Below are 27,594 nucleotides of genomic sequence, written 5' to 3'. Positions count from 1 at the left end.
CACTAACTGAAATATTTCAGGTCTTTTATTGTCTTAATACGGATGATTTTGGCATACAGCTCATGAAAACCCAAAATTCCTATCTCACAAAATTAGCATATTTCATCCGACCAATAAAAGAAAAGTGTTTTTAATACAAAAAACGTCAACCTTCAAATAATCATGTACAGTTATGCACTCAATACTTGGTCGGGAATCCTTTTGCAGAAATGACTGCTTCAATGCGGCGTGGCATGGAGGCAATCAGCCTGTGGCACTGCTGAGGTCTTATGGAGGCCCAGGATGCTTCGATAGCGGCCTTTAGCTTATCCAGAGTGTTGGGTCTTGAGTCTCTCAACGTTCTCTTCACAATATCCCACAGATTCTCTATGGGGTTCAGGTCAGGAGAGTTGGCAGGCCAATTGAGCACAGTGATACCATGGTCAGTAAACCATTTACCAGTGGTTTTGGCACTGTGAGCAGGTGCCAGGTTGTGCTGAAAAATGAAATGTTCATCTCCATAAAGCTTTTCAGCAGATGGAAGCATGAAGTGCTCCAAAATCTCCTGATAGCTAGCTGCATTGACCCTGCCCTTGATAAAACACAGTGGACCAACACCCGCAGCTGACACGGCACCCCAGACCATCACTGACTGTGGGTACTTGACACTGGACTTCTGGCATTTTGGCATTTCCTTCTCCCCAGTCTTCCTCCAGACTCTGGCACCTTGATTTCCGAATGACATGCAGAATTTGCTTTTTGGACCACTGAGCAACAGCCCAGTGCTGCTTCTCTGTAGCCCAGGTAAGGCGCTTCAGCCGCTGTTTCTGGTTCAAAAGTGGCTTGACCTGGGGAATGCGGCACCTGTAGCCCATTTCCTGCACACGCCTGTGCACGGTGGCTCTGGATGTTTCTACTCCAGACTCAGTCCACTGCTTCCGCAGGTCCCCCAAGGTGTGGAATCGGCCCTTCTCCACAATCTTCCTCAGGGTCCGGTCACCTCTTCTCGTTGTGCAGCGTTTTCTGCCACACTTTTTCCTTCCCACAGACTTCCCACTCAGGTGCCTTGATACAGCACTCTGGGAACAGCCTATTCGTTCAGAAATTTCTTTCTGTGTCTTACCCTCTTGCTTGAGGGTGTCAATAGTGGCCTTCTGGACAGCAGTCAGGTCAGCAGTCTTACCCATGATTGGGGTTTTGAGTGATGAACCAGGCTGGGAGTTTTAAAGGCCTCAGGAATCTTTTGCAGGTGTTTAGAGTTAACTCGTTGATTCAGATGATTAGGTTCATAGCTCGTTTAGAGACCCTTTTAATGATATGCTAATTTTGTGAGATAGGAATTTTGGGTTTTCATGAGCTGTATGCCAAAATCATCCGTATTAAGACAATAAAAGACCTGAAATATTTCAGTTAGTGTCTAAAATATATAAATGTTAAATTTTCATCATGACATTATGGAAAATAATGAACTTTATCACAATATGCTAATATTTTGAGAAGGACCTGTACATTAAATCTGCCAAACGTCTAAATTCTCGCCAGTCCCGTTGGTCCCTGTTTTTCTCTCGCTTCAATCTCTCCATCTCCTACAGACCCGGTTCTAAGAACCTAAAACCTGATGCCCTGTCTCGCCAGTTCTCTCCGGACGATTACGGCAAGCAGCCTGCTCCCATTCTTCCTCCAAGCTGCACCGTGGGAGGTCTAACATGGGAGATAGGAGATATAGTTAATCATGCTCTGTTAAACGAACCTGATCCCAAGACCGGACCATCTAACCGAACCTATGTACTATCCACTGTCCGAGCTCGTCTTATTCACTAGTTTCACTCTGCCAAGTTTTCCGCTCATCCTGGAATTAGTTGAACTGTCGCCTTAATATCCAGACGGTTTTGGTGGCCCACCATTCATCAAGACGTCAAGGACTATGTAAAATCATGTTCTGTTTTGCCAGAAATAAACCATCCAAACGACCACCAGCCAGCCTCCTCCAACCCCTTGAAGTACCTAAATGCCCCTGGTCCCAAATCGCTCTTGACTTCGTCACTGGACTTCCCGTATCGAAAGGTATGGCCACCATTTTGGAGTGGGATATTTTTCTGGGTCACCAGACCTTGATCTTCTCTGGTTCTAGGATAGTTCCTCAACCTTCTAACAAGTCTGGGTCCAAAGTATATTTGAAGAAGTTAACTTGATGCTGTCAAACCTAAGAATATTGTACCAAGTGTCACTGCTGGTGGCAGCATCATGCTGTGGGCCTGTTTTGCTTCCAGTATCTGGATTGCACAAAATGGATGGGGTATAAGGAAGGAAGGAAGGAAGGAAGGACGGATGGACGGACGGAAGGATGGATGGATGGATGGACGGATGGACAGACAGAAGAAAGGAAGGAAGGATGGACGGACAGAAGGAAGGAAGGCTACCTTAAGATTGTTTAGCTCCACTTAAAAAGCTAGATGGATGAAATGTTGGCCCAGTTGGGTGTCCCAACAGGTCCACGATCCAAAATGGTTCTGGAATGGACGAAGTGGGATGAACTTCACCAGGTTTTCTAAAAAGAGAGGTCAAATATCAGCCAGAATGATGCCAGGAGCTTTCTGATGGATGCTGAAAGTATGCGGAGGACGTGCAGCTTGCTAACAGTCATTTAATCAAATATTAGTGTTTTATATTGTTCAGCTTGTAAATTAAAGTTCAGCATCCAACTGCTGTTTCTAAAAATCATTGCAGATGTTTGTGGTAAAATTATTCCAGCCTGGAAAAAGAACAGTTCAAATAAATCATTAAAAGGCCAAATTAATAGAAGATTCATACTGATAATGAATGAATGGAAAGTTCTGGCTGATGTGTCAATCTAAAGCTTCAAGCTCAAACCTCACTGCTTTCTATAAACGAGTCTGGAGCCAGTACCAATCTGAGCCCTGCTGCCTCAAAGCTGAAGATCAGGAACTCTGTCACAACGGAGAAAACTCACAGGACATGTTCCCTGCCTATCTCTCACCCTCTCTAACACCTCCGGCTCACATAGGATTGCTCTTTGCTTTTGGAAATTATTCAGAACGCCCATACATCTGCAGACTATAAAAAGGCCGCCGCTTGGGAGAGGTTTTATCTCGATCTGCCGAGCTCCATCTCAGCGCTCAGATAAGACTTTACACCAACTCACGTTACAACATCATGCAGGTCTCCTCCTGGTCACGTCGGAACAGTTCACCCTGAGTGGAAAACCTGTAGGGCGCCCGTTTGCTGGAACGTTCAACATGCTGTTGACAACAACACTATAGCAACACTGTCAACTGCCACCCAGATGCAATCCAAGTCGCAGCCAGCTGGGTAGTTCTCACCATTTGGTGAACTTACAGAGAACAGATTTAAAACATGTATTATTTTCTGTCAACCCTCATATACAACAAAACCCAGTTATCTGATCCTGATACCGGTGTTTCTCTGTTAATCATGAGTGCTGTTTGACCCATTTGTTCTCAATGGCTCATTAAAATCTGAGCGACAGACATCAATGAAGGAGTCCACGACAGGGAAGAAAGGAGTTTCAAGCAGTATTTCTATAGTGGCTGAAGCCAGATACTTAGACACATTACCACTTTTATCTCCCTGTGACATTAAATAAGACTGTACTTTTTCTGTTTTTTGATTGTTAGGCTAAATAAAATAAAATGATTTTTATTTGCTAAATCAGAATCAGCTTCAATAACCAAGTTTGTGCACACGGACAAGGAATTTGACGTTGGTTCCACTTTGCACTCAATAAACACATTTTAAATACAAACATATAAGAAGGGAAATAAAATTTAACATTTTTTGTAAATATGTATGTAAACTATTTGCCAAAAGTAATGGGGTAGACCTTTAAATGAATGGATTCTGGTGCTGCAACCACTTCCAAGGCTGCAGGTGTATAAAGTCTAGTGTGGAGACATCCTGACAGAATCCTGACCTCAACCTTCTTGAACACCTTTGGGATGAATTAGTTCTGATTTTCTCATCTAAGTATGAACACATTCCTAAACCTTGTGGAAGACATTTACAGAATAGATAAAGTTGCTGTTGCTGGCAACGGTGGGTCCATCAACAAACTGGACCTTATGGATTAAGAATACGATGTCATGAAAGTTCATGTACAGGTAGAAGTAGACAGACTAATACTTTTGGCCAGACGGTGTATTTAAAGTGTTCCCTGGTATCGATCTGGACCCTCTAACTGTTCATCAGGGAGACATCCTGGGGAAGAAACTGTCTCTGTGGTGGCTGGTCTCTGCAAAGAGCGCTCTGTAGCATCGCCCTGCAGGTAAAAGTCTAAACAGTTTGTATCCAGGATGTTTGGGGTCTGCAGAGATGTTAGCTGCCCATTTCCTGACCATAGACCTGTACAAGTCCTGGACGGAGGGAAGGTCGTCCGAGATGAACTGCTCTGCAGACCTAAATGTTTGTTGCAGTTTGGACCTGTCCTGTTTTGTGGCCAAACCACAGAGTGATGGACGAACACACGACAGACTGAATAAAATCCTTCAACTTCCACTCAAACCAACAGCTAGATGCCTGAAACCTGCGCCCTGTGGGTGTTCTAACAGGACAATAATCCTAAGCATACAGGTCCTGCTCAAAATATTAGCATATTGTGATAAAGTTCATTATTTTCCATAATGTCATGATGAAAATTTAACATTCATATATTTTAGATTCATTGCACACTAACTGAAATATTTCAGGTCTTTTATTGTCTTAATACGGATGATTTTGGCATACAGCTCATGAAAACCCAAAATTCCTATCTCACAAAATTAGCATATTTCATCCGACCAATAAAAGAAAAGTGTTTTTAATACAAAAAACATCAACCTTCAAATAATCATGTACAGTTATGCACTCAATACTTGGTCGGGAATCCTTTTGCAGAAATGACTGCTTCAATGCGGCGTGGCATGGAGGCAATCAGCCTGTGGCACTGCTGAGGTCTTATGGAGGCCCAGGATGCTTCGATAGCGGCCTTTAGCTCATCCAGAGTGTTGGATCTTGAGTCTCTCAACGTTCTCTTCACAATAACCCACAGATTCTCTATGGGGTTCAGGTCAGGAGAGTTGGCAGGCCAATTGAGCACAGTGATACCATGGTCAGTAAACCATTTACCAGTGGTTTTGGCACTGTGAGCAGGTGCCAGGTCGTGCTGAAAAATGAAATCTTCATCTCCATAAAGCTTTTCAGCAGATGGAAGCATGAAGTGCTCCAAAATCTCCTGATAGCTAGCTGCATTGACCCTGCCCTTGATAAAACACAGTGGACCAACACCAGCAGCTGACACGGCACCCCAGACCATCACTGACTGTGGGTACTTGACACTGGACTTCTGACATTTTGGCATTTCCTTCTCCCCAGTCTTCCTCCAGACTCTGGCACCTTGATTTCCGAATGACATGCAGAATTTGCTTTTTGGACCACTGAGCAACAGTCCAGTGCTGCTTCTCTGTAGCCCAGGTCAGGCGCTTCTGCCGCTGTTTCTGGTTCAAAAGTGGCTTGACCTGGGGAATGCGGCACCTGTAGCCCATTTCCTGCACACGCCTGTGCACGGTGGCTCTGGATGTTTCTACTCCAGACTCAGTCCACTGCTTCCGCAGGTCCCCCAAGGTGTGGAATCGGCCCTTCTCCACAATCTTCCTCAGGGTCCGGTCACCTCTTCTCGTTGTGCAGCGTTTTCTGCCACACTTTTTCCTTCCCACAGACTTCCCACTGAGGTGCCTTGATACAGCACTCTGGGAACAGCCTATTTGTTCAGAAATTTCTTTCTGTGTCTTACCCTCTTGCTTGAGGGTGTCAATAGTGGCCTTCTGGACAGCAGTCAGGTCAGCAGTCTTACCCATGATTGGGGTTTTGAGTGATGAACCAGGCTGGGAGTTTTAAAGGCCTCAGGAATCTTTTGCAGGTGTTTAGAGTTAACTCGTTGATTCAGATGATTAGGTTCATAGCTCGTTTAGAGACCCTTTTAATGATATGCTAATTTTGTGAGATAGGAATTTTGGGTTTTCATGAGCTGTATGCCAAAATCATCCGTATTAAGACAATAAAAGACCTGAAATATTTCAGTTAGTGTGCAATAAATCTAAAATATATGAATGTTAAATTTTCATCATGACATTATGGAAAATAATGAACTTTATCACAATATGCCAATATTTTGAGAAGGACCTGTAGATCCTAACTGGTTGTTAAGCAGATAAAGCAGGGTAGTTTAAGGCATTTGGAATGGGATACCCAAAGCCCTGATGTCAACCCTGTTAAACATTTATGGGCTGCGTTTAAAAGTTGAATCCATACCAGAAAACCAACCAGATGCCACATACTTGGTTCTGCCCAGAAGATCAGAATGATGCCAGAAGCTTTTTGATGTTACAGAAACTGTGGGATAAAGGTGCAACTTGCCAAAAAAAAAGCAGTTAACCAAATATTAGAGAAAATCTACAATAAATTTAAATTTCAAGGCCAAATTCTTGCTTTCTGAATCTGACATTATTCGCCTATAATTATGGTTAACCTGGACTGTATGTCATTGGATCTGAAAGTTATTTTAGGATTGGATAAAGCTGGAATGGGTCTAAACTGAATTTCGGATGAATTCCATTCTACAGACTTGTTTGTCTTATAAAGACAAGAGGGGATTCATGCTGGTGCCTTGGCTCCTACCCCCCTTCTCCCTTCACACATGCACAACACCACACAGCAGTATGGTCTCAGGGTGTGGGACGATGTGCCTTGCGGACATTAGGGAGCACCATGCAGCTCGTACACCTCAGCCACAACTCCACTTTTAATGCATTTAAAACACACAGCTGCAATCATCACAGCGCTTCACATAACCACAGACACGCACACACAACAGACACGGGTGGAGGGGCTGTAATCGAGGGGCATGGCGTGGTCCCTAGGCTCCCGCCACGGAGCCTATGCCGGTTTGGCGGGGGCTGGGGGTGTGGGGATGGCCTGCAGGTCTATAATAGTGCCTTGGGGGGGCCAGCAGGGGGCTGCCCAGCTTGGTGGGTTGTTGTCTGTGTGGATGCTCGGGTCACATCTCGAAGTGGTGGCTCCCCTTCTGGTGGCTGTGGTTGAGGGACACAGGGGCTGGGCTCTGGTGGGCATCCCTCCCTGCCTAGTTGGTGCAGGCTCTGGGGTACCGTGGGGAACAATTCCCGGGCTTGCCCTGCGCAGCTGGGGGTGGCGTTGTGGCAGGGTCGGGGGGGTTGGATGCCCTAAGTCTCGTTCTGTGCCTCATTGGCCTGGGGGCTGCTGCTTTTGCGCCTTGCAAACAACCCACTTCTGTGCAGGGTATGGCTGCCCTGGGTTGATGCTGTCTGGGACTGCTGTTGCCTTCTGAAACCGGGTCTACCTGCCCTTTGCTGCTCTAAGGTGCTGTGGATTGCAGGTCTTCAACCGTTCTTGCCACACTTGCCACACAATTACTCTAAATGGTTGAAGGTCATACAAACACGGTTTACATCAATGTGGCCTGCCTCTGATGCTGGATTGAATCTGGAATCGATAAAATTAATAAAGTTTTAGGAGTCCTTGTGTCCTTGGGCAAGACTCTTACCTGCCTTGCCTGCTGAAGGTGGTCATAGGGCTTGGTGGCAATGATTGTATGCCATACCATTGTCAGTGTGTAAATGTCTGTATAAATAGGTGAATGACTGATTGTAGTGTAAAGCGCTTTGGGGTCTTTGGGAACTGGATAAAGTGTTATACAAGTACAGGCCATTTACAATTTACTACATCCTTTTTGTAGAGCAAAACTGCCCTTTCACAACCCTCTGCTCCATATGGTATGCCTGAAACGCCACGACAGGACACCTGCTTTGAGCTGGCTATAAATGAATATATGAAACTGAATTGAATCAGGTCCCTGTGACATCCCACATGCTAGGACGTTGCTCTATTCTGTTCTTCAGGCAAACCCAAAATGTGTCCACCGAGCTCTATAAAGTGCTGGTATTGTGTCCATAAGGCATCCTCTGTGTCCGCTGACCTCCACTAACTGATCTGATCTGCCTGTCAGATGCTCCAGTGACTGCCTGATAACCCTATCCCTCTAAATGTTATGGTACCACTTTGCTGGCTGTTGCCTGTCCCGTTCAAGCTAGTTCCCTGTAAATCCATCATGGGTCTGCATGTGGACTGAATTACATCCAAGTTGGACCACTCCTTCTGGGTGCTTCGGCTTTTTTCTTTACTCTGTATGCAGGTTAAATGACACAGAGCAGATGGGGCTTTTGAATTTCCAACAAAGCCAGCAGGTTCATTCCTGGAGCCGTGCTGTCTGGTCCCAGCAGATACACACAACAACACCTTTCTGCATGTCCTTGGAAGTGGGACTGTTTGTGTATCGTGCGCCGCTCTTGTGTATAAGTAAAGTGACGACTTGATGAAGTGGAACAGGAGAAAAGTTATGAGCTGCATTCTCTGCTGTTCGTTATTTTCCATCTATGGAAATGAGAGGACGTAAAACACAAATACACCCGAACGGACACGCCAACAGGCACACAGCGCCTGAAACAAACAGGAGGCCTCACACACATGAGCATGGAGAGCATCATAAACATGTACATGTGCTCTGGCATCATACAGTGAGGAAGCATTGGATCACTGGTAGAACCTTCTCAGAATGAAGTCGGTGTTCATTGTTAAATAAGCGGCCTGAAACCCAGAGCTGATGGAGAGACTGCTGACTGTACCTATGAGCTTCCTGGGTGACCAACAACCAGCTGACAAAGCACAGGAACTAAGGTTTACAGTACTAAGGAGAAACTGGGTGTGACCATGAATGTCAAATTAATCTAACGTTGTAATGACTTATTTGAACTAGAACTGTGGAACGGTTATAGAACAATTGCAGGGAATTTTAAAAATAGAAACAGGGCCACAAGTTAGAATTTACGGATCCACTTATGGCCTAAATTATACATGCAGGCTCAAATATGTACATACACCCCACTAATATTTAGCTAAATGTCTATTAGGATACTGCACCTTGACCAGTGTCCTCCTTCTTCATTATTCCTTCCCGTTTGTGAAAAACACCAGCACCAATGGCAGTGAAACAGCCCCACAGCATGATGCTGCCACCCCTATATTTGACTGTGGGACAGACCAAACATATAATATACAATGAAATTAATCCAGTCTTATGGACAGATTCAAATTTACCTACATACATACATTACTCTTTGATCCTAGTTATAACACAATGCAACTCCAGTTTATCATGCCAGTTGGCTTCTCCAACATGGCTCCTAGTGACTTGGACCATAAATGACAGAAATGATTTATATACATAAGTGGGAAAGTCTAGTTTTAGTAGAGTTTTTGTAATGTAATCATTGAAATGTATTTTCCCTTGATGTAAAAGTTTATTGCTGTCTCTATTTTTGGGACCATAAATTAGACATAATATTATTTGTAGTTTGTTAACTTTATGAGATCACAACACAAATGTTTTTTATTAGGAGAGAGTTTAAATGTGGTTCTTGTGATTGTAAAGGTTGTAAAGGTCTACTGAAGCCCAGCCAATTAGGGTTAGGGTAGAGTCGCTCATACTGAGCAAGCCTGTGGCGACAGTGGAAAGGAAATACTCTTAACAGGAAGAAACCTCCAGCAGAACCAGGACTTGGTTCTGTGTGAGTGGCCATGTGCTTCGACCAACTGGGGCTTGGAGACGACTGAGCAAACACTCAACAAAAAAGAAACACGAAAGCACTGATCTAGGAGTACTTTCTAGGATTTAGTGGCTTCATCTAGGGGAGGAACTCAACTAAACAGATAAGATCTGAGCCTGTAGTAAAATCTTTGGCATGTAAAGCGGAGTACATACAGTTAATGGGAGCAGCAGCTTCTTCAATTGCTTTGTCCAGGAGAGACAGGGTCAAACACAGAGACACAAGTCATTGTCATTGTGGCCAAACGGCTCAGCAGTCTTTGTTTCGTCTCAAACTTTTCTCCAGAAGACATTTGTCTTGTCCATGTGGACAGCAGCAGATTTTAGAGAATCTTGAAGGTGTTGATTTTGGAGCAGGGTATTAAAGGCTAATTAGGATCTAAAATCCCCAGAGTCTGTGGCTGTAAAGATGTCACTGGATAACCTGAGGAATTCAGTTTTAGTGGAGTCCATTTAGCAAAAACCAAATGAATCAAAATGCTGTGACATTCCAGAAAATAAAAGCTCTCTAAGGAACAAATTGTTCTAAAACCTTGGAAATAAAAGTTCAGAAACTGATCTCTGGGTTTTTTTGGCAGAGATGGATCCAAGCTGGGCTCTGCTACAGCGTGCTTGAAGAGGCTGGGAAAAGGACCAGTTAAAAGTGACAGATTTATGATTACTAAAATGCAGGAGCCCATTAGGTCAAAGGCTTTTAAAAACAGAAAGGCTGGCAGATGCAGCAAAAGTTCAATGATAGTTTTAAATTTTTCACACAAACACAAATGTTCTGCAGAGAAAAGAGGAGAGAATGTTGATGGAGATGAGAAATTGTTCCTAATATCTCCAATCCAGTAAAATACCTCCGATCTGAACTCAGGAGGCGCAGCATCTTAGGTCCTAATGATGGGACGAAACAAAACCACCAGGAGGACAATAATTGAAATGTTCTTTATTTGTTCTGGAGTGAAGAATCTATGTAAATTTCTCAGTTTTGGACTAAAGCTGCAGCAGCAATGAGTCACTGGCATTGCGATTCCAAAACCACCCAGAGAACACATGAGTTTGCACTTTTGAGCAGCACAAAACCTCGCTGGAGCTCCTTTAAGCCAGAAGGATGCCTGAAGGAGGAGGAGGAGGGTGGTGCCGACTCAGAGGGAGGAACAGATGGATTGATGCATGAATAGATCCGGGGGGAATTAGGATTTGCATTGAGCAAAGAATGGGAGTAGAGGGGAAGAATAGAGCTGGAACATTGAGTTCCTTTAGTGATCAAAAAGAGCACAATGTACATCCTTTAGCTGGAGAACATTTACCTTGTAATTTGTCATCATCACCATGCAGAGATGCATCATTAAGCCCTGCAGCTTTATTGTCCTAATTTCTTCATTATCACCAGATTTATGTCTCTGAGGATTCTGCCACACCTCTTAGTCTCTGGAAACTACTTTTTTGTTGGTTTTGCTTTGGACTGAAGCTGCTGCACCATATATGGCTAAAATGTTCCTAAACTGTCCCTGTAACAAAAGAGTTTCAGTCAGATGTTTCTGCTCAAAAGAAAAGACCTGGGAGGACACACCGGAGACAGAGGCATGGAAGGGAACTGGGAGGAAAATCGACAGATATGTCAACTGTGTTCATGGAAGTTTTGATTGAATTATACCTGAAGAAAGAACTTTGAATATATGCCACACTTGTGTTAGGAAATCACACTTACCAGAGCTTTCCCAAACAAAATTAGTGAAATTATGTCATTATCCAGTCAGTAATTCCACATAAAAGCTGATCTCTTTATTTTCTCTCAGCAGACCATGGATTACAGCTTTAACTCAAAGTTAAGGGCTGCTAATGTGATAAAACTGTCATTTTTAAGGAATGCAGGAATGATTGTACCATTGTTAATAGCGCCTTCTAGTGGTTGTCTCAGTCTCCTTTCAGAGAATAATCAGGACACATCCAACTTTAGAATATTTCAGAAAGTCTTTGCAAGGGAGAAAACTTTGCACTAAAGTCTGCACGAAACTATGCGCCATATAAAGCGCATATTATGATGCCAGTGCGGCACACTCGACAGTAATCAGGCGTTGGTGCTGCATGTTTGCAGGGGAGACATGCAGTGAGACATGTCTGGAACAACACATCCTTCGCGGAGCTTTGCACTTTGCTGCCTCTCTGAAGCCAGCAGCAGAACCTGTTTCCTCTGCGCAAATGGAAGCAACAGGTGCTGCGGAGTTTGATGACTTGCACACGATCTCAGAACAACAGAGGGGAGAAACGAGATGAAAAGTAATGCAAGCATTTCAATGATGCAGTTTCCACACACCAGAAACGTTCATTAATAATCTCAAATAATTCCCTTTTTGCGAAATATTAAACTGCACTTTTCCTTTCATTTACAGGAAATATTCCACTTAGGACGTGACAAAATGAGGTCTGACGCATATAGCTGCAGTTACAGGGGATTTTCGATCATAACTCATAACAGAAAATAGGTTTTCACTGAGCCAAAAAGCAGATCTATTTTTCACTTTCACATTTGTGCGCAAAAGTAAGAGTCGAGCTCTCTTACTGCCTCTGATCTGGTTTAGATGTATTTTTCTGTAATGCATGCTGAAGATCTGTTTGGAGAAGTTCTCCAGCTCTTTGTGGCGTCGGTTCAGCCTTTAGGGTGAAACTGTGATCCTCCTCCTGCTGCTGGAAGAAAAAACTGCCTGGCCGTCTTCCAGGCCTGGAACAAGTGCGCCTCCCTCTCCTGCTGCTGGGAGTATTCATGGTCCGGGGTTGGGGCACGGCTGTTTTAAAAAGGCAAGGCAGGTCTCCAGTTGATCAGTCTGCTCAGAAAACTGGTGCTGGAGAAAGTCTGCAGAAGTCCAACAGAAGGGGACAGAAGTTCAGATTTTTCTGCTTGTTTTTCTTCCTGCAGAGGACTTTAGATCCACAAAAATAGCACATTTAAATATTTGAAATTAAACTGATCCCACAGAGAGAAATCCTGCTGGTAATGTGGGTTTTTATTAGATAGCTGCACTCCTGGATAAAGACTCTTGGCTTTAACTGTAAAAATCGGATTATCTGACTGAGACATTGTGTTCATTAGACCAGGAGCAGTTTTTTCCCTCTCCTCCTGGTGTTTCAGGGTTTTCTGCTGCAACCTGAAGAGACTCCAACGATGTTTCTGAGCTGCTGTCTCCTGGTCACATTCATCCTGGGACTCTCCCGGTGCTCGGGCTCCTACGTTCCCTGCGAACCGTGCGATGAGAAGGCGCTGTCCATGTGTCCTCCGGTGCCGGTCGGATGCCAGCTGGTGAAGGAGCCGGGCTGCGGCTGCTGCCTGACCTGCGCCCTGGCCGAGGGGCAGGCGTGCGGCGTCTACACGGGGACGTGCACCAAGGGCCTCCGCTGCCTGCCCAGGAGCGGGGAGGAGAAGCCCCTGTACGCCCTGCTCCACGGCAGGGGAGTGTGCACCAACGAGAAGGGCTACAAGCCTGCCGCCGCGCCCGGAGGTAAGAAGGGCTCCGGCTGCAAAGTGCATGTAGGAGATGAGGGCTCAGGAGGGCCCCACCTCTACTAAACACGGGGGAACATCCTGAGGTTCTGCTTTATCAGGTTCTAAATCTTTCTGGGTCTGATCTGTCGCTTTGAGAGATGGTTTGAGGAGCCATCCGATTAACTTCTGTCCATTGCAGAACTACCAGGAGCTTATTCCACTCACAGATGCACCTAATGCAGGACAGACTGGACCTCTAGTAGCTCAGCGCTGTTATAGGCTGCAGAAGGTCCGCTTCTGAGTTCTGAGTCTGGTGACAAAAATCAGAGCCGACTCAAGGAATAAGCGAACCGAGCTGTACAACTGATCTGGCACTTGTAGAAACCTGTACTGCCACACATAGAGCATGATTTAGTCATGTAACGGGTTCCAATCATAATTCAGCCATTTACAGGTAAATCAGAATCAGAAAAGCTTTATTGCCAAGTACGTTTTTGGACATACAAGGAATTTGTTTTGGCGTAGTCGGTGCAATACAATACAAATTAAACAGTATAAACATATCTACAATATAATATAAATATATGTGCACAGTTTTAAGTGAGTCAGAGTAAATATAGAGCAGTATAAGATGCAAGAGCAATACAACAGTGCAGGTGATCATTGTGCAAGTATGGATTATCTTTGATACGAGACATTCTGTGATCTCTACCTCTTTAAACCGGTTTAGTACTTTCTCCGAAAAAACATTTCTGCTGTGTTGAATAATTATGCAGCTAAATAATTTTCGTTACACATTTTTAATAAAAAAGCAAAATGTAGGGCAGCCAAAATGCAGATGTGTCATTTATGATATAAAAACAAATGATACAAAAAGTTTTGTTTAAACCAGTTTCACTTTAAAAGTTTACATTTTCATGTGCCTCTAACTATTTAAATTGTAATGCACAAAATCACTGTCAGAATTTCTTTTGTGTCGTAATCGATATTATTTAGGGTTTTGCTGTTGAGCAATTATAACCAAAAAGATGCAACATTTTACCCATGCAGTTAGCATTCCTACAAAGACTGCATAGATCTGTATTTAGCAGCATATTGGCTTGGTACAGTGGGTCTCTGAATCACAGAGATGTCACAGAAATACTCCGACAGCATGGTTGCTGCTGGGTGATGGGCTGAGCCTAGCACCATACAACCTGCTGGATGTATAATTTAAGGTGGAAGTGATAATGCATGAAGCTCTGTGAAAAGGTTTCATTGTCAGCACCGTAACACGAAGCATGTGTTATGATTTGTGTGTCTGCACCTAAAGGGAACTCATTCTGCCTATAATTACCTTTAATTCCCACACAGCAATCTAACAAGTCTGTCACAGCTCAAGAGTTTCCCTCCTCACATGTGAGGCGCCTGTTTTTTTTCTCTGCTTTATTCAATTTATTCTAAGAGCTGTGACATCAGTCCGGGCTCATGTGGCTTTAATGGGGAGGAATGAGATGCTGCAGAATTGATCCAGATTGGGTTTTGCAGGCCACCCCTGCGGTGCTGTGCTGTTTAGGGTTGGATTACCACTAAATCTGCGTGCGTGTGAGAAAAGACAGAGATGGAGCCATTTGTCTTGAATGATTTAAGGTATTTCTGCTCTGCTGTCACTCAGGAGTTTCATCAGCTTACAAGCAACTGGATCCAAACAGTTGGTAAGCACAAAGGTTTGGCTGAAAACTGGGCCCAGCTGACAGCTGATGGAGTCATCAGGCTGTCAACTCTCCCAGGCGAAGGTGTTCTGTGGAGGACTATTATTGTTCTAAATATAACCTCTTGTTGTGCAAAGCATTGATCGCTATCTGACATGATGAGAAGGCAGAGCTCTGTGTGTGTGTGTGTGTGTATGTGTGAAAGCTCTCGGGTTTGAGTTGGGCGGGGCTGTGTGGGAGTCTGTGTGTGTGCATTGTGGGTTGGTGGTGATGACAACCCAGGCAGTTTTACACTCCGAGACATTGGTGTCTAAATACTCCTGAGGACACTTCATGGACACGCTGTGTTTCCGAGCCTTAACCATCACCGCTCGCCCCCACAGCTTAATCCAACCTATGTGTTGGGCACTCACGCCTGCAAGCAGGGATGTCCCTTCTGTTTTTGGGGAGTGAATTCATTAGAAATAGTTCAATGTTCGACGTGACATCCAGTTAATTTGTGAACCACAAAATAACACTGTGGTTTGAGCTGATGGTGGATCTGCTTCTTGAAGAAGTGTCCCATTTCTACCTAAGATCAAAGGCTAAGGATGTGGTGCCCAAAGAAATGAACTTATCAGTAGGTGTCCTGTGGGACAACTTTTTATCTTCGGTCAATGTTCCCAAAGCTGGGGTCAGGACCCTACTGGGGGTCACGAAACGACACGTGTGGTATGATTGTGGTAAAATCAGATTTATGCTCTAAATATTAAAAACGATAATAAATATAGTACCAATCATTCAAACATCTTATTGGGTGGAGATGCAACATGATGTAATAACTGCCCTGTTTGACTATGTGGTTTACTCAACAGACAGAAGGGATCACTGCCATCCTTGTTTTGTGGGTTGGAAGCTGAAAAGTTTGAAATTGACAAGTTCAGGCAGTTTTAATTTCAACAATATATTGTTTCGGGGGCATAAACCACAGGTATCATTAAACACTGCAGCTTAGACCTTATTTCTGCACAACGGTGCAGTTGTTAGCACTGGTACCTTGCAGCAAGAAGATCCTTTGAATCCCAACCAGGGAAACGTGCATGTTAGGGTAATTGGCCTCTCTAAAATGCCCTTAGGAGTGTACACGCATGGTTATTTAATAAAAAATTAAATGGGTTAAATGCAGTGACACATAAGACAATAAATTGTCTTATGTGTCACTGTTGTAGACTGAAGACATGTCCAGGGCATCTCTGCCTCTTGCCCAATGACTGCTTGAGATAGATAAGGAACAGGTGAGTACAGATACTGGATGGATGAAGTTTGTGTCCAGTTAAGTTCTGGCCCCTTCTCTATAAAAAAAGAGTTATTTGTTGGCCCCCTCTGGTCTTCATGCTTTCATGGCTTTAGCCATGCTAGGTTTGGAGGTCGAGGAGCATACCTCAGCTTACTTTTTCTCTCTCCTTGGGATGTCTGGTTGCTGTGTGGACTGGTGAGCCTCTGATTTTTTGCAGCAGTCTGTGTGCTGGACCAGCTGAGTGAGAAGGAGAAGCTCCCTGGTAAATGGACTGAACTTATATAGAGCTTTTCCAGTCATACAGACCGCTCAAAGTGCTTTACACTAGAGCCACATTCACCCAATTGCACTCACTAACGCTCACACATTCATACACTGATACACAGATTGGTAGGCAACTTGAAGTGCCTTGCCCAGGGGCACATCAACATATGGCAGGAGGAAGCTGGAATTGAACCCACAACCTTCTGATTGCAAGACAACTACTCTTCCTACTGAGCCACAGTCGCCTCACGAGAGCTGTCACGAGAGCTGAGGCCTGCCGACTGTTGACCAGAACAGTTAAACAATGGCAGACTGATTTCTTCACCGTCTTCGTAACGCCTTCCCTTTTGAACAAGAACCTTTGCTGTCCCAGCAGTACATTAATTCATGTTTTCCTCTTGCGCTGGGATCCAAGTTGCTTGGATTGTAAGGCACAGGGGGTGGTGTGTGCTTTGTTGGCTCACTGTGAGTGACTCAGACCAAGGGAGGCTTGCCAACAGATATGACTTCATGGCAGCAGGCCTTAAACCCTTGAGGCTTCTGAAAGGGCCTTATGTTTTAACAGATTTCTCTTTGCCAAGAAACAGAAGATGATTAAGAAGTGGTTCCTAAGGCAAAATGCTTCTCTCTGCATGTGGTTTGCAAAGCAACAAGAAACCTGCTGCAGAGACTTTCTTTAATACTTTATGTGAGTCTCAGCTTTGTGCAGCTTCCTTTTCATGCCTTGCTAGACAGTCTCTGCTAAAACATTCTAAAAAAAGAGGGGAGGTCGTTCTCATGCCGCATGGCTTTGTCATTAATATTTACAGTCATCAGCAGATTAAGTAACTGCATGCAGGCCTTGAATGTTTCATGTTTGCACGAGGGCTTCACATATGCACTGTGGTCCCTGTGTTGCCATGTAATTTCTGATCACCATGAAAGAATCACATGTCATCGCTTACTTTAAAAGAAGCTCCTCAGCTTTGAGCGTTACCATCTGCTTATTCCATGCTCACGTCGCCACTGGCACCGCTGCTCATGGGTTCGTAGAGACTGAGGGGAAAAGCAAGGAAGAAGCTGATTCTATCTGACTGCACAACTAATGACAACCAGTCTGCTGTGCACGTTACGGCTCCTGCAGACACGCCACGTTACGTGCAGATTTGGCCCCGGCTGTCTGACTGATTCAGTTCTGCTGGAGGTCTTGGAAGTGGATTCTTTGTAGTTGGATATGAAATGAATGTTTTCATCTTGCAAAGTGGGGCTAAAAAATAAGACAAATTAAATTTAAATTACATGAAATGTCCTGTTTTATTTAAGCACAGCATCAGCTGACCAAACCTCTCATGTACAAAAATAACATGGGCTGCTATTTTAGCCATTTTATGGAAAACAGTTTGAAAGAAAAGGAAGTGGCAGAATGGATATAAGAGGGCACGTATGTGTGTGTAACAGTCTGGTCAAGACGCCCACACACAACAGACAACCACATTCGGTCCTGGAGGGGAAATGCTTCCTTAAACCCTCTCAGCGGTGCCCAAGTCCAGTCCTGGAGCCACTATCTTGCATTCCTTCTCTAGCTCACCTGAATCAAACAGATGTCTTGTTACCAGGCCTCTGCAGAGCTGAATGTAGATGAGGAAATTCAGGCGTTTGATTCAGGTATGTTGGAGCAGGGATGAATCTAAAAGCTGCAGGGTAGTAGATCTGGAGGACTGGACCTGGGTACCCCTGATTTACACCAACCGGTATTAACCTTTTGTTTCAGAATGCAAATGCATATAAACCCAATATGTTCGATAAACTCTAAATGGTTTAAAATAATTGGTTTGGGGAAATAACTTCTAAAAAAGATTTATTGGAGCCTTTAAATTAGCTGGCTTTTGTCTTGCTTCTGTGCTGCAATCAGCCTAAAACATCAACAGTTCATGCAATGCATGCAGCAACTGCTTTGCTTTGGACCCTCTGTAGAAAAATGCCAATATCCCAGAAGAAGACAACCCCATATTATTGTTATAAGGCTCTCACTGAAGATTACAACTTCTGCTGCTGATGTTTTAAAGGTGCAACTGCATGTTTTCCTGCTTGTAAAAATTTAGTGCATCATTTCTTCAGTGTACTAGTCAGCTACACCTGCCCTGCTGGTGGTGACAGCTGTGAAAGAAATCAGCCTTTTCTGTATTACAGGCTTTTGAAATGATGCCATGTGTTTGACCTGACCTGTGTCCCGTCAGCTGAACCACCACCACCTGGTCATGAACAAGCACAACAAGCAGAACAAAAAGACTCAAGATTCTCAGAATTTGGGGGAAACATGTTGTCTCCATGTTGAGTGTTTTGCTCAAAATCCACCCTTGCACATCCAGGAGCGTTCAGCCATTGCGAAATAGCTGCCTCCGAGTCAGAAATCCGTCACACCCAGTAATTGTGCTGTGGTGGCGGTGACCCTAAAAGACGTTGCATGCATGCGTGCGGCTTTTTGAAAACCCAAACCCAAATATGGGACAAGACCTCAGACCAAAATTAGCCGTGCACAGTAGAGCAGCCATGCGCCTGGCTCTATTTAACTTCTGCAGAGGAGAATCGAGTCATCCCTGTCACACAAAAGCTGTAAACAGGCATGTTTGCTTACATATAGGAGCATTTCCTTCTTGGAAAAACATTGCATCCTCTTATAAGTCATGTTTTGAAATTTATGATCCTTGAATTGTTCTTGCTGCTATTTATACTGCACATTCAGAAAAGCAGGAAACGTTTTGATTGCAATGGACATATTCTGTGCTCACAATGCTGTGGGGAGAGTTATTTCCTGCATATTCGGAAGCTGGTTGAGAACATGCACGAGGCCAGACAACAGAAGTTCCTCTGACGACAGGACAAGCAGCTCTCATGGTTCAACGTGATTCACAACAGAACTTTTCAATGATATTTTCTCATTATTCAGTTTATGAATTCCTGTTGTAGAAACTACTTCTGTGATGCAGAAATGGTTTTTAGATCAGAACCGGAATGTTTTCCCATTTTAGTCGCCTTTTAACAGGAGTGGGGATCAAAGACACACTGCCTTTCATCCATAGCTCTCTGCAAACATCTGACCCATCTTTTATTTCTTTACATTTTCCTTCCAAGCTGCCAGACCTTTTCTTGTAAGGTGGCCAGATCAAAAGTTTCTCCAACAATTTTCAGCTTTATTCAGTATTTGTTCCACTTTCACCTGACCCATCAAGGCATGGACTAAACTGGACACCTGAGGGTATGCTGACAATGTTTGCAGCAGATCCTTTAAATCCTGTAAACTGCTGGGTGGGGCCTCCATGGACTGGACATGCAGCATATCCCAGAGATGTTCAACACCTCAAAATAATTTCTGGTCCATGTCCGTCTCTGTCAAATCCATACAATTCCTCAGTTCTGTTTTTCTGCATCCCTTCACATCAAAAAAGAGTCAGTTGTGGTGGTCCAGGCCTCAGATCAGGATGCCTCCCTCTGAGAGATTTCCAGGCATGTCCCACTAGGAGGACACCCACAACCTACTGGAGGGGCTATATATCCACTCCCACCTGTTATCACGGCAACTCATATCTCAGATAAGCAGAAGACAATGATTGGATAGATGGAAGGATCATCAGAAAACCATGCATTTGTTTTTGGCCCTGGACATCCTGACTCATGAAATATGACCCCTGATCAAACTGAACTAACTCTGAGGAACCTTCTGCTGGAGTCACATAAACACATTTCCTTACGGGAGACTATATTAAAAAATTACTTCAAATTGGCGCTTGTCACAGGCGGTACAAAACGTCTGCTGGAGAGCTTTCTTCCTTTTCCACTGGTTTTAAACACATTGCACAACACAAAGTCATAAAGTTATAGCCAAGAGCTCTGACTCTTCTTGTTTTCCATCCCCACCAGTTTATGTGAGCTGAAGCATTTTGTTGACTAGAATCTATATGTGGTTTGTGCATCAAGAGCAGTAAAGGTTTATCCAACTGGACACATCAATGATTTGCATGCAGTGTTAATGCATGTCCTCTGAAATTATAACAACCTACCAAATATTGCATCCATACGGTTATGCAAACACTGATGCTGTGATGACGACTGATATTGGGCATATTGCAGCTCCACTGACCAAATATAGTTAGAAATATTTTGTACTTATATTGTACTTATAGAGATGCATTTCTTTATGCACTGAAGAGTTCTAGTGTTAACTGTTTTTATCCTAATTTTTAAAAGGCTTCCTTTGTTTAGGTCAGCAGGCGTTAACATGTTCTGACTGGCACAGCTCCGCTGGTTCTCCTCCTGTCCTGCTCCACAAACGTTCAAGTCTTCAAATATTCAGCACCGTGGCACCATGGTTCTGAGGGATGGTTTACTGTCATTGTCCTTTCCATACCACAGGCCCTCAGGCCCATTTATCTCTTGGCTCCCTGGATGAGATTAAACAGCACCTCTATTCACTGCTGTCTTACATCTGGTAAAGATGTAATTTCAGATGCAGTGCAGCCGGTGAGACCAAATCAAAGGACACTAAGAACTGGTAGTAATGCTTGGAAATGCAGGTGGGAGAACTGGCCCATTTTCCAACCTGATGCGTTAATTACAGCCGTAAAGATGCTGCTGAGACAAAAATCCAAAAGAGCATAAGCTTGCCTTTCATTCCTGGACCTCTGCCCATAAGGAACTCGGGATATTAATGAGGCCTAATTGTGTGCAGATGTTAATTTTTAAACAGAGAAGTATCAGGTGCACCTCTGCTCAACCCTGTCGTCATGAAATCTGGAGCTCAACAAGAGAAGGAGGGAGGCAGTAGTAGCAACAGCTTCAGGCTTGGACGGATGAAGGGACTGCACATGAGTCGGCTCTCTTGGCTGCAGTTCAGCATCTTGGCTGAGTTTCAGGAGTTAAACCAGACCCTTTAAGCCTCCTTTACAAGCTCGCTACCCGTAGCATGGAAAACCTGAGTGTTTCTATCCTGCTTTCTTTTATTTAAATTGACATTTTCCTCAAAGTTACTGAATTGTGACTGAATTTATGGCTTTTTTTGTTCTGCTGTAAATGAAATTACATATGAAACAAGAATGCATGGTAAAATAGCTTATGTTTTCCGCAGCACATTTTATTTCCAAATATGTGGCATTTCAATCAGAATTATTGGACTGTAGAGCAGAAGTAATGAGTTTTTCCACAGTGGTCACATGCATGGCGTACGTAGGAATGTTTGAAGTATTTATTTATAGCGAGCAACAGCCTCGCAGTCTGAGCAGGGAGACACAAGGACATATCTAAACACGAAGCGAAGCCTGCCAAGTCATGAGTTGTTCGATTAATTTCAAAGCGACAGGGAGTGCAGAGCAGAAGCCAAGACCCAATTCTGGTAATCAACCTGCCCTCCCCCTTCCAGACCAGTCCTCCCCTCCTCTCCCAAAGACTCCCAGACGCTCACGCTGTGTCAGGCTCTTTGAACATTAAACTCTCAGAGCCCCTTGTAGCGTCTCAGTGCTCGGTGTTCCACACTGGTTGTTGCTCAGCTTGTTAAATAACATTTTCCAACATATTCCCTCCATGTGGAAGCTGGCTCGTCTTTCTGTTCACCGGCCTTCAGTCCTAATATTCCTCTCTGGATCTGGCTCGGTGCACCACATCGACGGGTTTTCTTGCCAGATAAGCAAAACCAGGGTCATCCGCTGGCACTGTTGCTGCAGCCAGTTGGGACCTGGCAAAGGCCGCCACAACAACTCTGCACTTATGATCCATCTAAGCCAGAAGGGATGGAGGGTGTGGTGGGTGGGGGTGACCTCTTTCTGTGGCCTCAAAGAACCTCTGGCTGGGGGTCCAGGCATAAGAGGCTGAGCCCCAAAGATAGAAAAAGGCGGCAGGGGTTGCGGGTTACAGACAGTACAGCGCCCCCTGGGGAAACTGGAACCATCGCTAATAACAGCATTTTCCTCAGGTAGATATTTTCTTCAGTTTAATGTGGAATGTTTTAAAGATATGAAATGCAGGGGTCTGATTCGCAGCTCGGATAACAATCCTTTTTCCGGATGAAGTAAGACATGAATCAGTTTTCTCAAACTACAGAAGGTCTGTTTGCTTTTACAAAGCTGCTTTCTATCAGGACATCTCCAGGTAAAGGTCCATTCATTGTGATCATAGGGCATTCAACTGCAATGATTTTAAAATCAAGACATCGTTGATATTATTGTGGATTTATAAATATACGTACAGACTCACATATATTCATACACCCCCACTAATTATCTGGTAAAATGTTTGTTGGCAAGCTGCACCTTGACCACAGCTTTCCGTAGTAATCAACAAGTTTTCGGCTTCATTCTGGCTAATATTAATATTTGATATTTAGCCACCTTTCCTGGCAGAATAGGTTGACTTTAGTGAACTGGTTGGTTTTCATGTGCAGTTATGGCTTTTAAACATAATCCATAGGTTTCTAACATGGTTGAGGTTGAAGGTTTGGGAAGGCCATTCCAGAAACTTAATCTTAGCCTCCTTCATATGTGCCAAACCAGTTTGGATCAGTGCTTTGGATCATTCAAACATCTAACCTCAGGTGAGATGGGAGAATCCGGAGGCAGTTGTCCTGCTTCAGTTTTTCAACCACCATTGCACTGGCACCACTGGCAGCCAAACAGTCCAACAGTATGATAATGCCACCACTGTGCGTGACAATATATAGTGTTCTTAGGTTTGAATGCCGCACCTTGGCTCACACATTCTTCACATCATCGTGTCCAAACAACTCAATATTTGTCTCTTTTGCTGAAGGATATTTAACTGTTTGCTTAAAAGAACTAAACCACTGAACCGTATGGGTTTTATTTGCTGTTGGTGCGAAGTCTCCCCCTTCACTATAAACAGCTGTTAAGTACAAACGAAATGCACTTGTTATAGTCCGGTCATGGACTGATACAACAGCAGAAATGTTATATTTATTTAAATACAAAGTGTTTTTGCATGTTGTTAAGAAAAACAAGTATTCAGCACTGAAACACCAAATGTTTACCCAGATGAGAGGGTGATCCTTAATATTCTAGTTTTACACCTACATGATGACTTCTCTCGTTTGCTGGACATGAAAAGATGCATTATTTCTGCCTTCGACATTGCAAATGATTCAGTTAATATTGGTTTCTACTGCATTTGCAAGTTGTTCCGTTGTGCAGCTTTAACTAACTTGGTGTATACACGTGAACATGGCATCATTTTGTTTAACTGCCTTTCATTTGTTTTGTCCTGCAGATCGGGAGACCCGGGTGGACATGGATGCCATGACTCCGGACGTTACGGGGGTGATGCAGTCAGCCAAAGTGCCGCTCACCTCCAAAGACATTGTGAACAGTAAAAAAGTGATTGCAGTGCGCAAAGAGCAGAAGAGGAAGCTTGGCAAGCAGCGCTCCTTTGCCCCCAGCATGGATTACTCCCCGTTGGAAATCGACAAGCACGAGCCTGAATTTGTAAGTTCTGGTGTTGAAAATCCCTCGGTGTGTCTGGGTCAGCGCCCTTTCATGGATTTGGCATCAGTCTACTATTTGCTGTTTTACTTCATCTTCTTAAATTGTAATAACCTTAAAGGCTATGATCTTGGTTTTTCACCTCTGCTGCATTTTCGAAAGGGTCCCTGTCGGAGAAAATTGGATGGGATCATCCAGGGAATGAAGGACACTTCTCGAGTTATGGCTCTCTCTCTGTACCTTCCCAACTGTGACAGAAAAGGATTCTTCAAACGCAAACAGGTGGGTTTGGTATTAATTTAAACTCTTTGTTCATCAGACAATGTCAGTTATTTTTTTCCACAAAAAAGCCATAAAATTAGCAACATGTTTCCAGTATTTTCTTCTTCTTTTTATTAAAGAAGGTTCCATTTTAAACCCCATATCCTCGCTACATCTGGACTAATCCTTGCATTACTTTTCATCTTAGCAGATGCTTTGATCTAAAGAGACTAACATGTGAGGAACACTGATAAATCTGTGCAAATACAAGTGAACATTGCTAATAATTTAATGGGTGTCAAGGATTTAAAAATAAGCAGCACTGGCAACAATGCGTGTGATCTATTCACGTTTGCTGAATTTATCTTTTGCATTATAGCAGAAATTTGCTGTTAATTCTGTTTTAAGGAGATCATCACAGGACTCATACTTGGTGATTTGTGGCCCACATCGAGGAACAGAACCCATTTGTGAGAACCTCTTTATGAGGATTTTAGTGTGCCTAGGATGTGATTAAGTTTTCTCAAAGATGGTTCTGCTTTGGTAGCTACTATTATCTTGTTCCACCACAGGGGAAATAAAGAAAATCAAGTCTTGACTTAAGGACCATAGAAGTAACAGTAAAAGATGATGTTCTGTGGAGGTATGGGGACAAGTCTGTATGAGTTTAGTTGTGGTCGGTGCAGGTCACCAAGTAATGGATTGAGTCCTATTTGGTCGATTATCACCAAACACGTTGTTGCATTCTGAACCATTACAGAGGTTTCACTGCGGACAGTTGGAAGAACAACCATAATGACCAGTTGTGACAGAGAATTAATGTAAAAAGTATGTGCTCCCTCCACTGGTTTCCGGTTAGTTTATCCATCCATCTATACCTACGTAGTCCTTGCAGGGTTTCCAGGGGCTGGTAGCTATCTCCAGTGGTCTGTGGGCAAAATATGCAACCATTTTACCTAATGGGAGTTTGCTGACTGTCCTAAAACAAGAAGATTTTAGGACAGTCAGAGGAAATCCAGAGAAACACATGCATACATGAGAAGATGCAAACTCCACACTTAAAGACCCTGGCTGGGATTTGAACCCATGGCTGTCTTGCTGCAAGGCAACAGTGCTATCAACTGCACCACTTTACATCCCCAATGTGGCTCCAACTTCCACCTTCACCTCAATAAAACCTTAGGTACCCCTAAATACATCAAAGACTGATTGGCACGTAATGCTGCATTTAGATCATGTCGATGCCTGATTTGACCTGATGTTGGAACCAGTGGGTACAAGGGGCCCGGCACAGCACTGATCGTTTGTAATCACTGTACTGTAATGAGTACAATCTACATGTTGGGCAGTTGCCTAATGCAAACCACCTATGGAACCTCTTATCACTCCATAAAGTTCTGGTTACGATGCGTAGATCATCCGCTGTGTCTGCTGACCTTCCCTTAGTCTTTGGACTGCGGATTTAAAGGGGTGTTTTCTACTCATAATATTCTTGAAAATATTTACTAATGCCCCTTATCCACCGGCTCGTTTTAGCCAGCACGGCTCTGCGCCACTTAATTTTGCTGTACGGTACCAGTTGTGTTTCCACAGACCCACTGCTGGCTGAAGCAGTAAAATAATAATTAAATAGAAGTAAAAACAAAAATAAACTTAATGGACTAAAGGAGAAGGAGAGAGAAGACACACTGCAGTCTGGTTGGAGAAGCGCCAAAGTTTGCCTGAAAAAGTTTGAATTTTGGGGTTCATGGGGAAGTTTTTGTCTCAGCCATTGCAACACGAGGACAAGGACGTCAAAGCGCAAAATTCATGCTCTGCGGATTTAGCGGGATCTTCCCTCCATTTGATTCAATGCAGGCAGTCTGATTACGGGCAGCTTCTCTCCCTGCTTCCTCCTCCTGCAGATGGTGGTTCGTTTAAGGACAATACATTTTCTGAACCCAACCCGCTGTTTCATGGAGGGATTGTTTTGTGTGTTTTGGGGGAAATGTTTGTGCGTCTGAACAGCTGATTTTATGTGTCATTAAAAACAGCGCCCCTACCTCCGTGTAATTCAGAAAGCTGATGTGTCCTTTTTCTTTCCTTTCAGCCTTCGGGCATAGTTTATGATCTGTAAACAGTAAAATGATATTTTGGTTTGACCCGCTCCCACCAATGAGGTCCTTAATATTATTGTAGTTGGTGCACTTTTCCCTGCACTACATCAGCGAAAACCTAATTTCTCCAGCAGTCTGCAGTCGGACTCAGCAGGGACCAAAAAACTAAGTACCGGTACGGAAAAAACAGTTATGGAAACGCTCTCAAAGCGAGCTAAGTGGAGTCGTGTTGGGCCAAATAGAGTCAGTGGAAAAGGGGCATTGTATCACTCCAACACATAATTTCTACCAGCAAAAGGCTGCTTAGCTGTTTAGGTTTGATCAGGAGGCATAATCTTGTCCAAATGCGGATCGGAACCACAATAAAGGAGTGTAATACAAAATTTTCAGACAATAACATAAAATAAACTTACTTATGAGATTTGAGTATTTTTATGATCATTTATCTCCTTAATTGCTGAAAATATTATTACCAGAATGTAACCCATATTCAATGATTTAAGATCACGGGTATGAAATAACCGTTTCTGTATTGGAAGTAGGAAGGGAACACATAGAAATTCATTGGTATGAAGTTGAGTTATGGATTAGTGAAAGGATGAATTAGCTGAGATGTTAAAATATGACTATTCCTGGGTGCCTAACTGGTGTTTAAGGTAAAGCTGAAGGTAAACACGCAGAGTTTAACATGTATGTTAAACTCTACACGTATTTAGTATGTTGTTGAGATGCTGTAGTTGGATCCACCAAGCATCTACAGCAGCTGCTAGATTTTATCCACGGTGTTTAAATGATACTATCCTGTTTATTTCTGACGAATTTTCGTGATGCAGTTTTTGTTTTGTATTTATTTTTAGTAAAATTGTCCGTTCTCTGGTTTTACAGTGCAAGCCGTCTCGTGGCCGCAAGCGGGGCATCTGCTGGTGCGTGGACAAGTACGGCGTCCAGCTGCCGGGGACAGACTACAGCGGGGGGGACATTCAGTGCAAAGACCTGGACAGCAGCATCAATGAGTGAAACCGAGGAGGGGGCAGGAGGAGGGCCATCCTCATCCCCCGTCCACTTCCCTCCCCCACCCTCTCCCCTGTAACCATCACATGACCCAGGGCCCACTCATCTTCTCTGAATCACACCTGTATGCTCCACCCTCTTCTCACAACAAGACCTTTTTTTTATTGAACTGAAAAAGAAGATAAAAATTCAGACAAAAAGAAGCAGGCTAAAAAGAAAAAGACTAATATTTTGGTTTTTTCTTATCTACCGAGCAATATTCTCTGAATGAGAATTTGGGACCCCCTGTGTGAGCCTGGCTGCATGAAAACCTGCAGAATGGCCCCGTTTGCATATAGAGAATTTACCAGAGGAGGGAGAAGGAGAAGAGAGAATCAT

At 43.7% G+C, this 27,594-nt stretch overlaps 1 protein-coding gene across 1 annotated transcript; it reads left to right on the top strand.

Moving 5' to 3' along the window:
* The first annotated feature begins 11,502 nt into the window (after positions 1-11,502).
* Positions 11,503-27,296, top strand: LOC124871933 (insulin-like growth factor-binding protein 5). The gene is made up of 4 exons (XM_047371567.1): positions 11,503-13,173; positions 23,637-23,851; positions 24,011-24,130; positions 27,091-27,296. Exons 1-4 carry the CDS (start codon positions 12,840-12,842, stop codon positions 27,220-27,222), a joined length of 801 nt encoding a protein of 266 aa, XP_047227523.1. The 5' UTR covers positions 11,503-12,839; the 3' UTR covers positions 27,223-27,296.
* Positions 27,297-27,594: the final 298 nt, after the last annotated feature.

Source organism: Girardinichthys multiradiatus, chromosome 7 (assembly GCF_021462225.1).
Source record: "Girardinichthys multiradiatus isolate DD_20200921_A chromosome 7, DD_fGirMul_XY1, whole genome shotgun sequence".
In the NCBI taxonomy this organism is placed as follows: Eukaryota; Metazoa; Chordata; class Actinopteri; order Cyprinodontiformes; family Goodeidae; genus Girardinichthys; species Girardinichthys multiradiatus.
This window is presented reverse-complemented; position numbering and strand designations above follow the sequence as displayed.

What these genes read in the sequence shown, in the direction of transcription:
- LOC124871933 (XM_047371567.1), top strand. Translation starts at nt 12,840, where the DNA reads ATGTTTCTGAGCTGCTGTCTCCTGGTCACATTCATCCTGGGACTCTCC. An exon ending in ACAAGCACGAGCCTGAATTT is followed by an intron (nt 23,852 to 24,010) that starts GTAAGTTCTGGT and finishes CATTTTCGAAAG; the next exon opens with GGTCCCTGTCGGAGAAAATT. An exon ending in GATTCTTCAAACGCAAACAG is followed by an intron (nt 24,131 to 27,090) that starts GTGGGTTTGGTA and finishes CTGGTTTTACAG; the next exon opens with TGCAAGCCGTCTCGTGGCCG.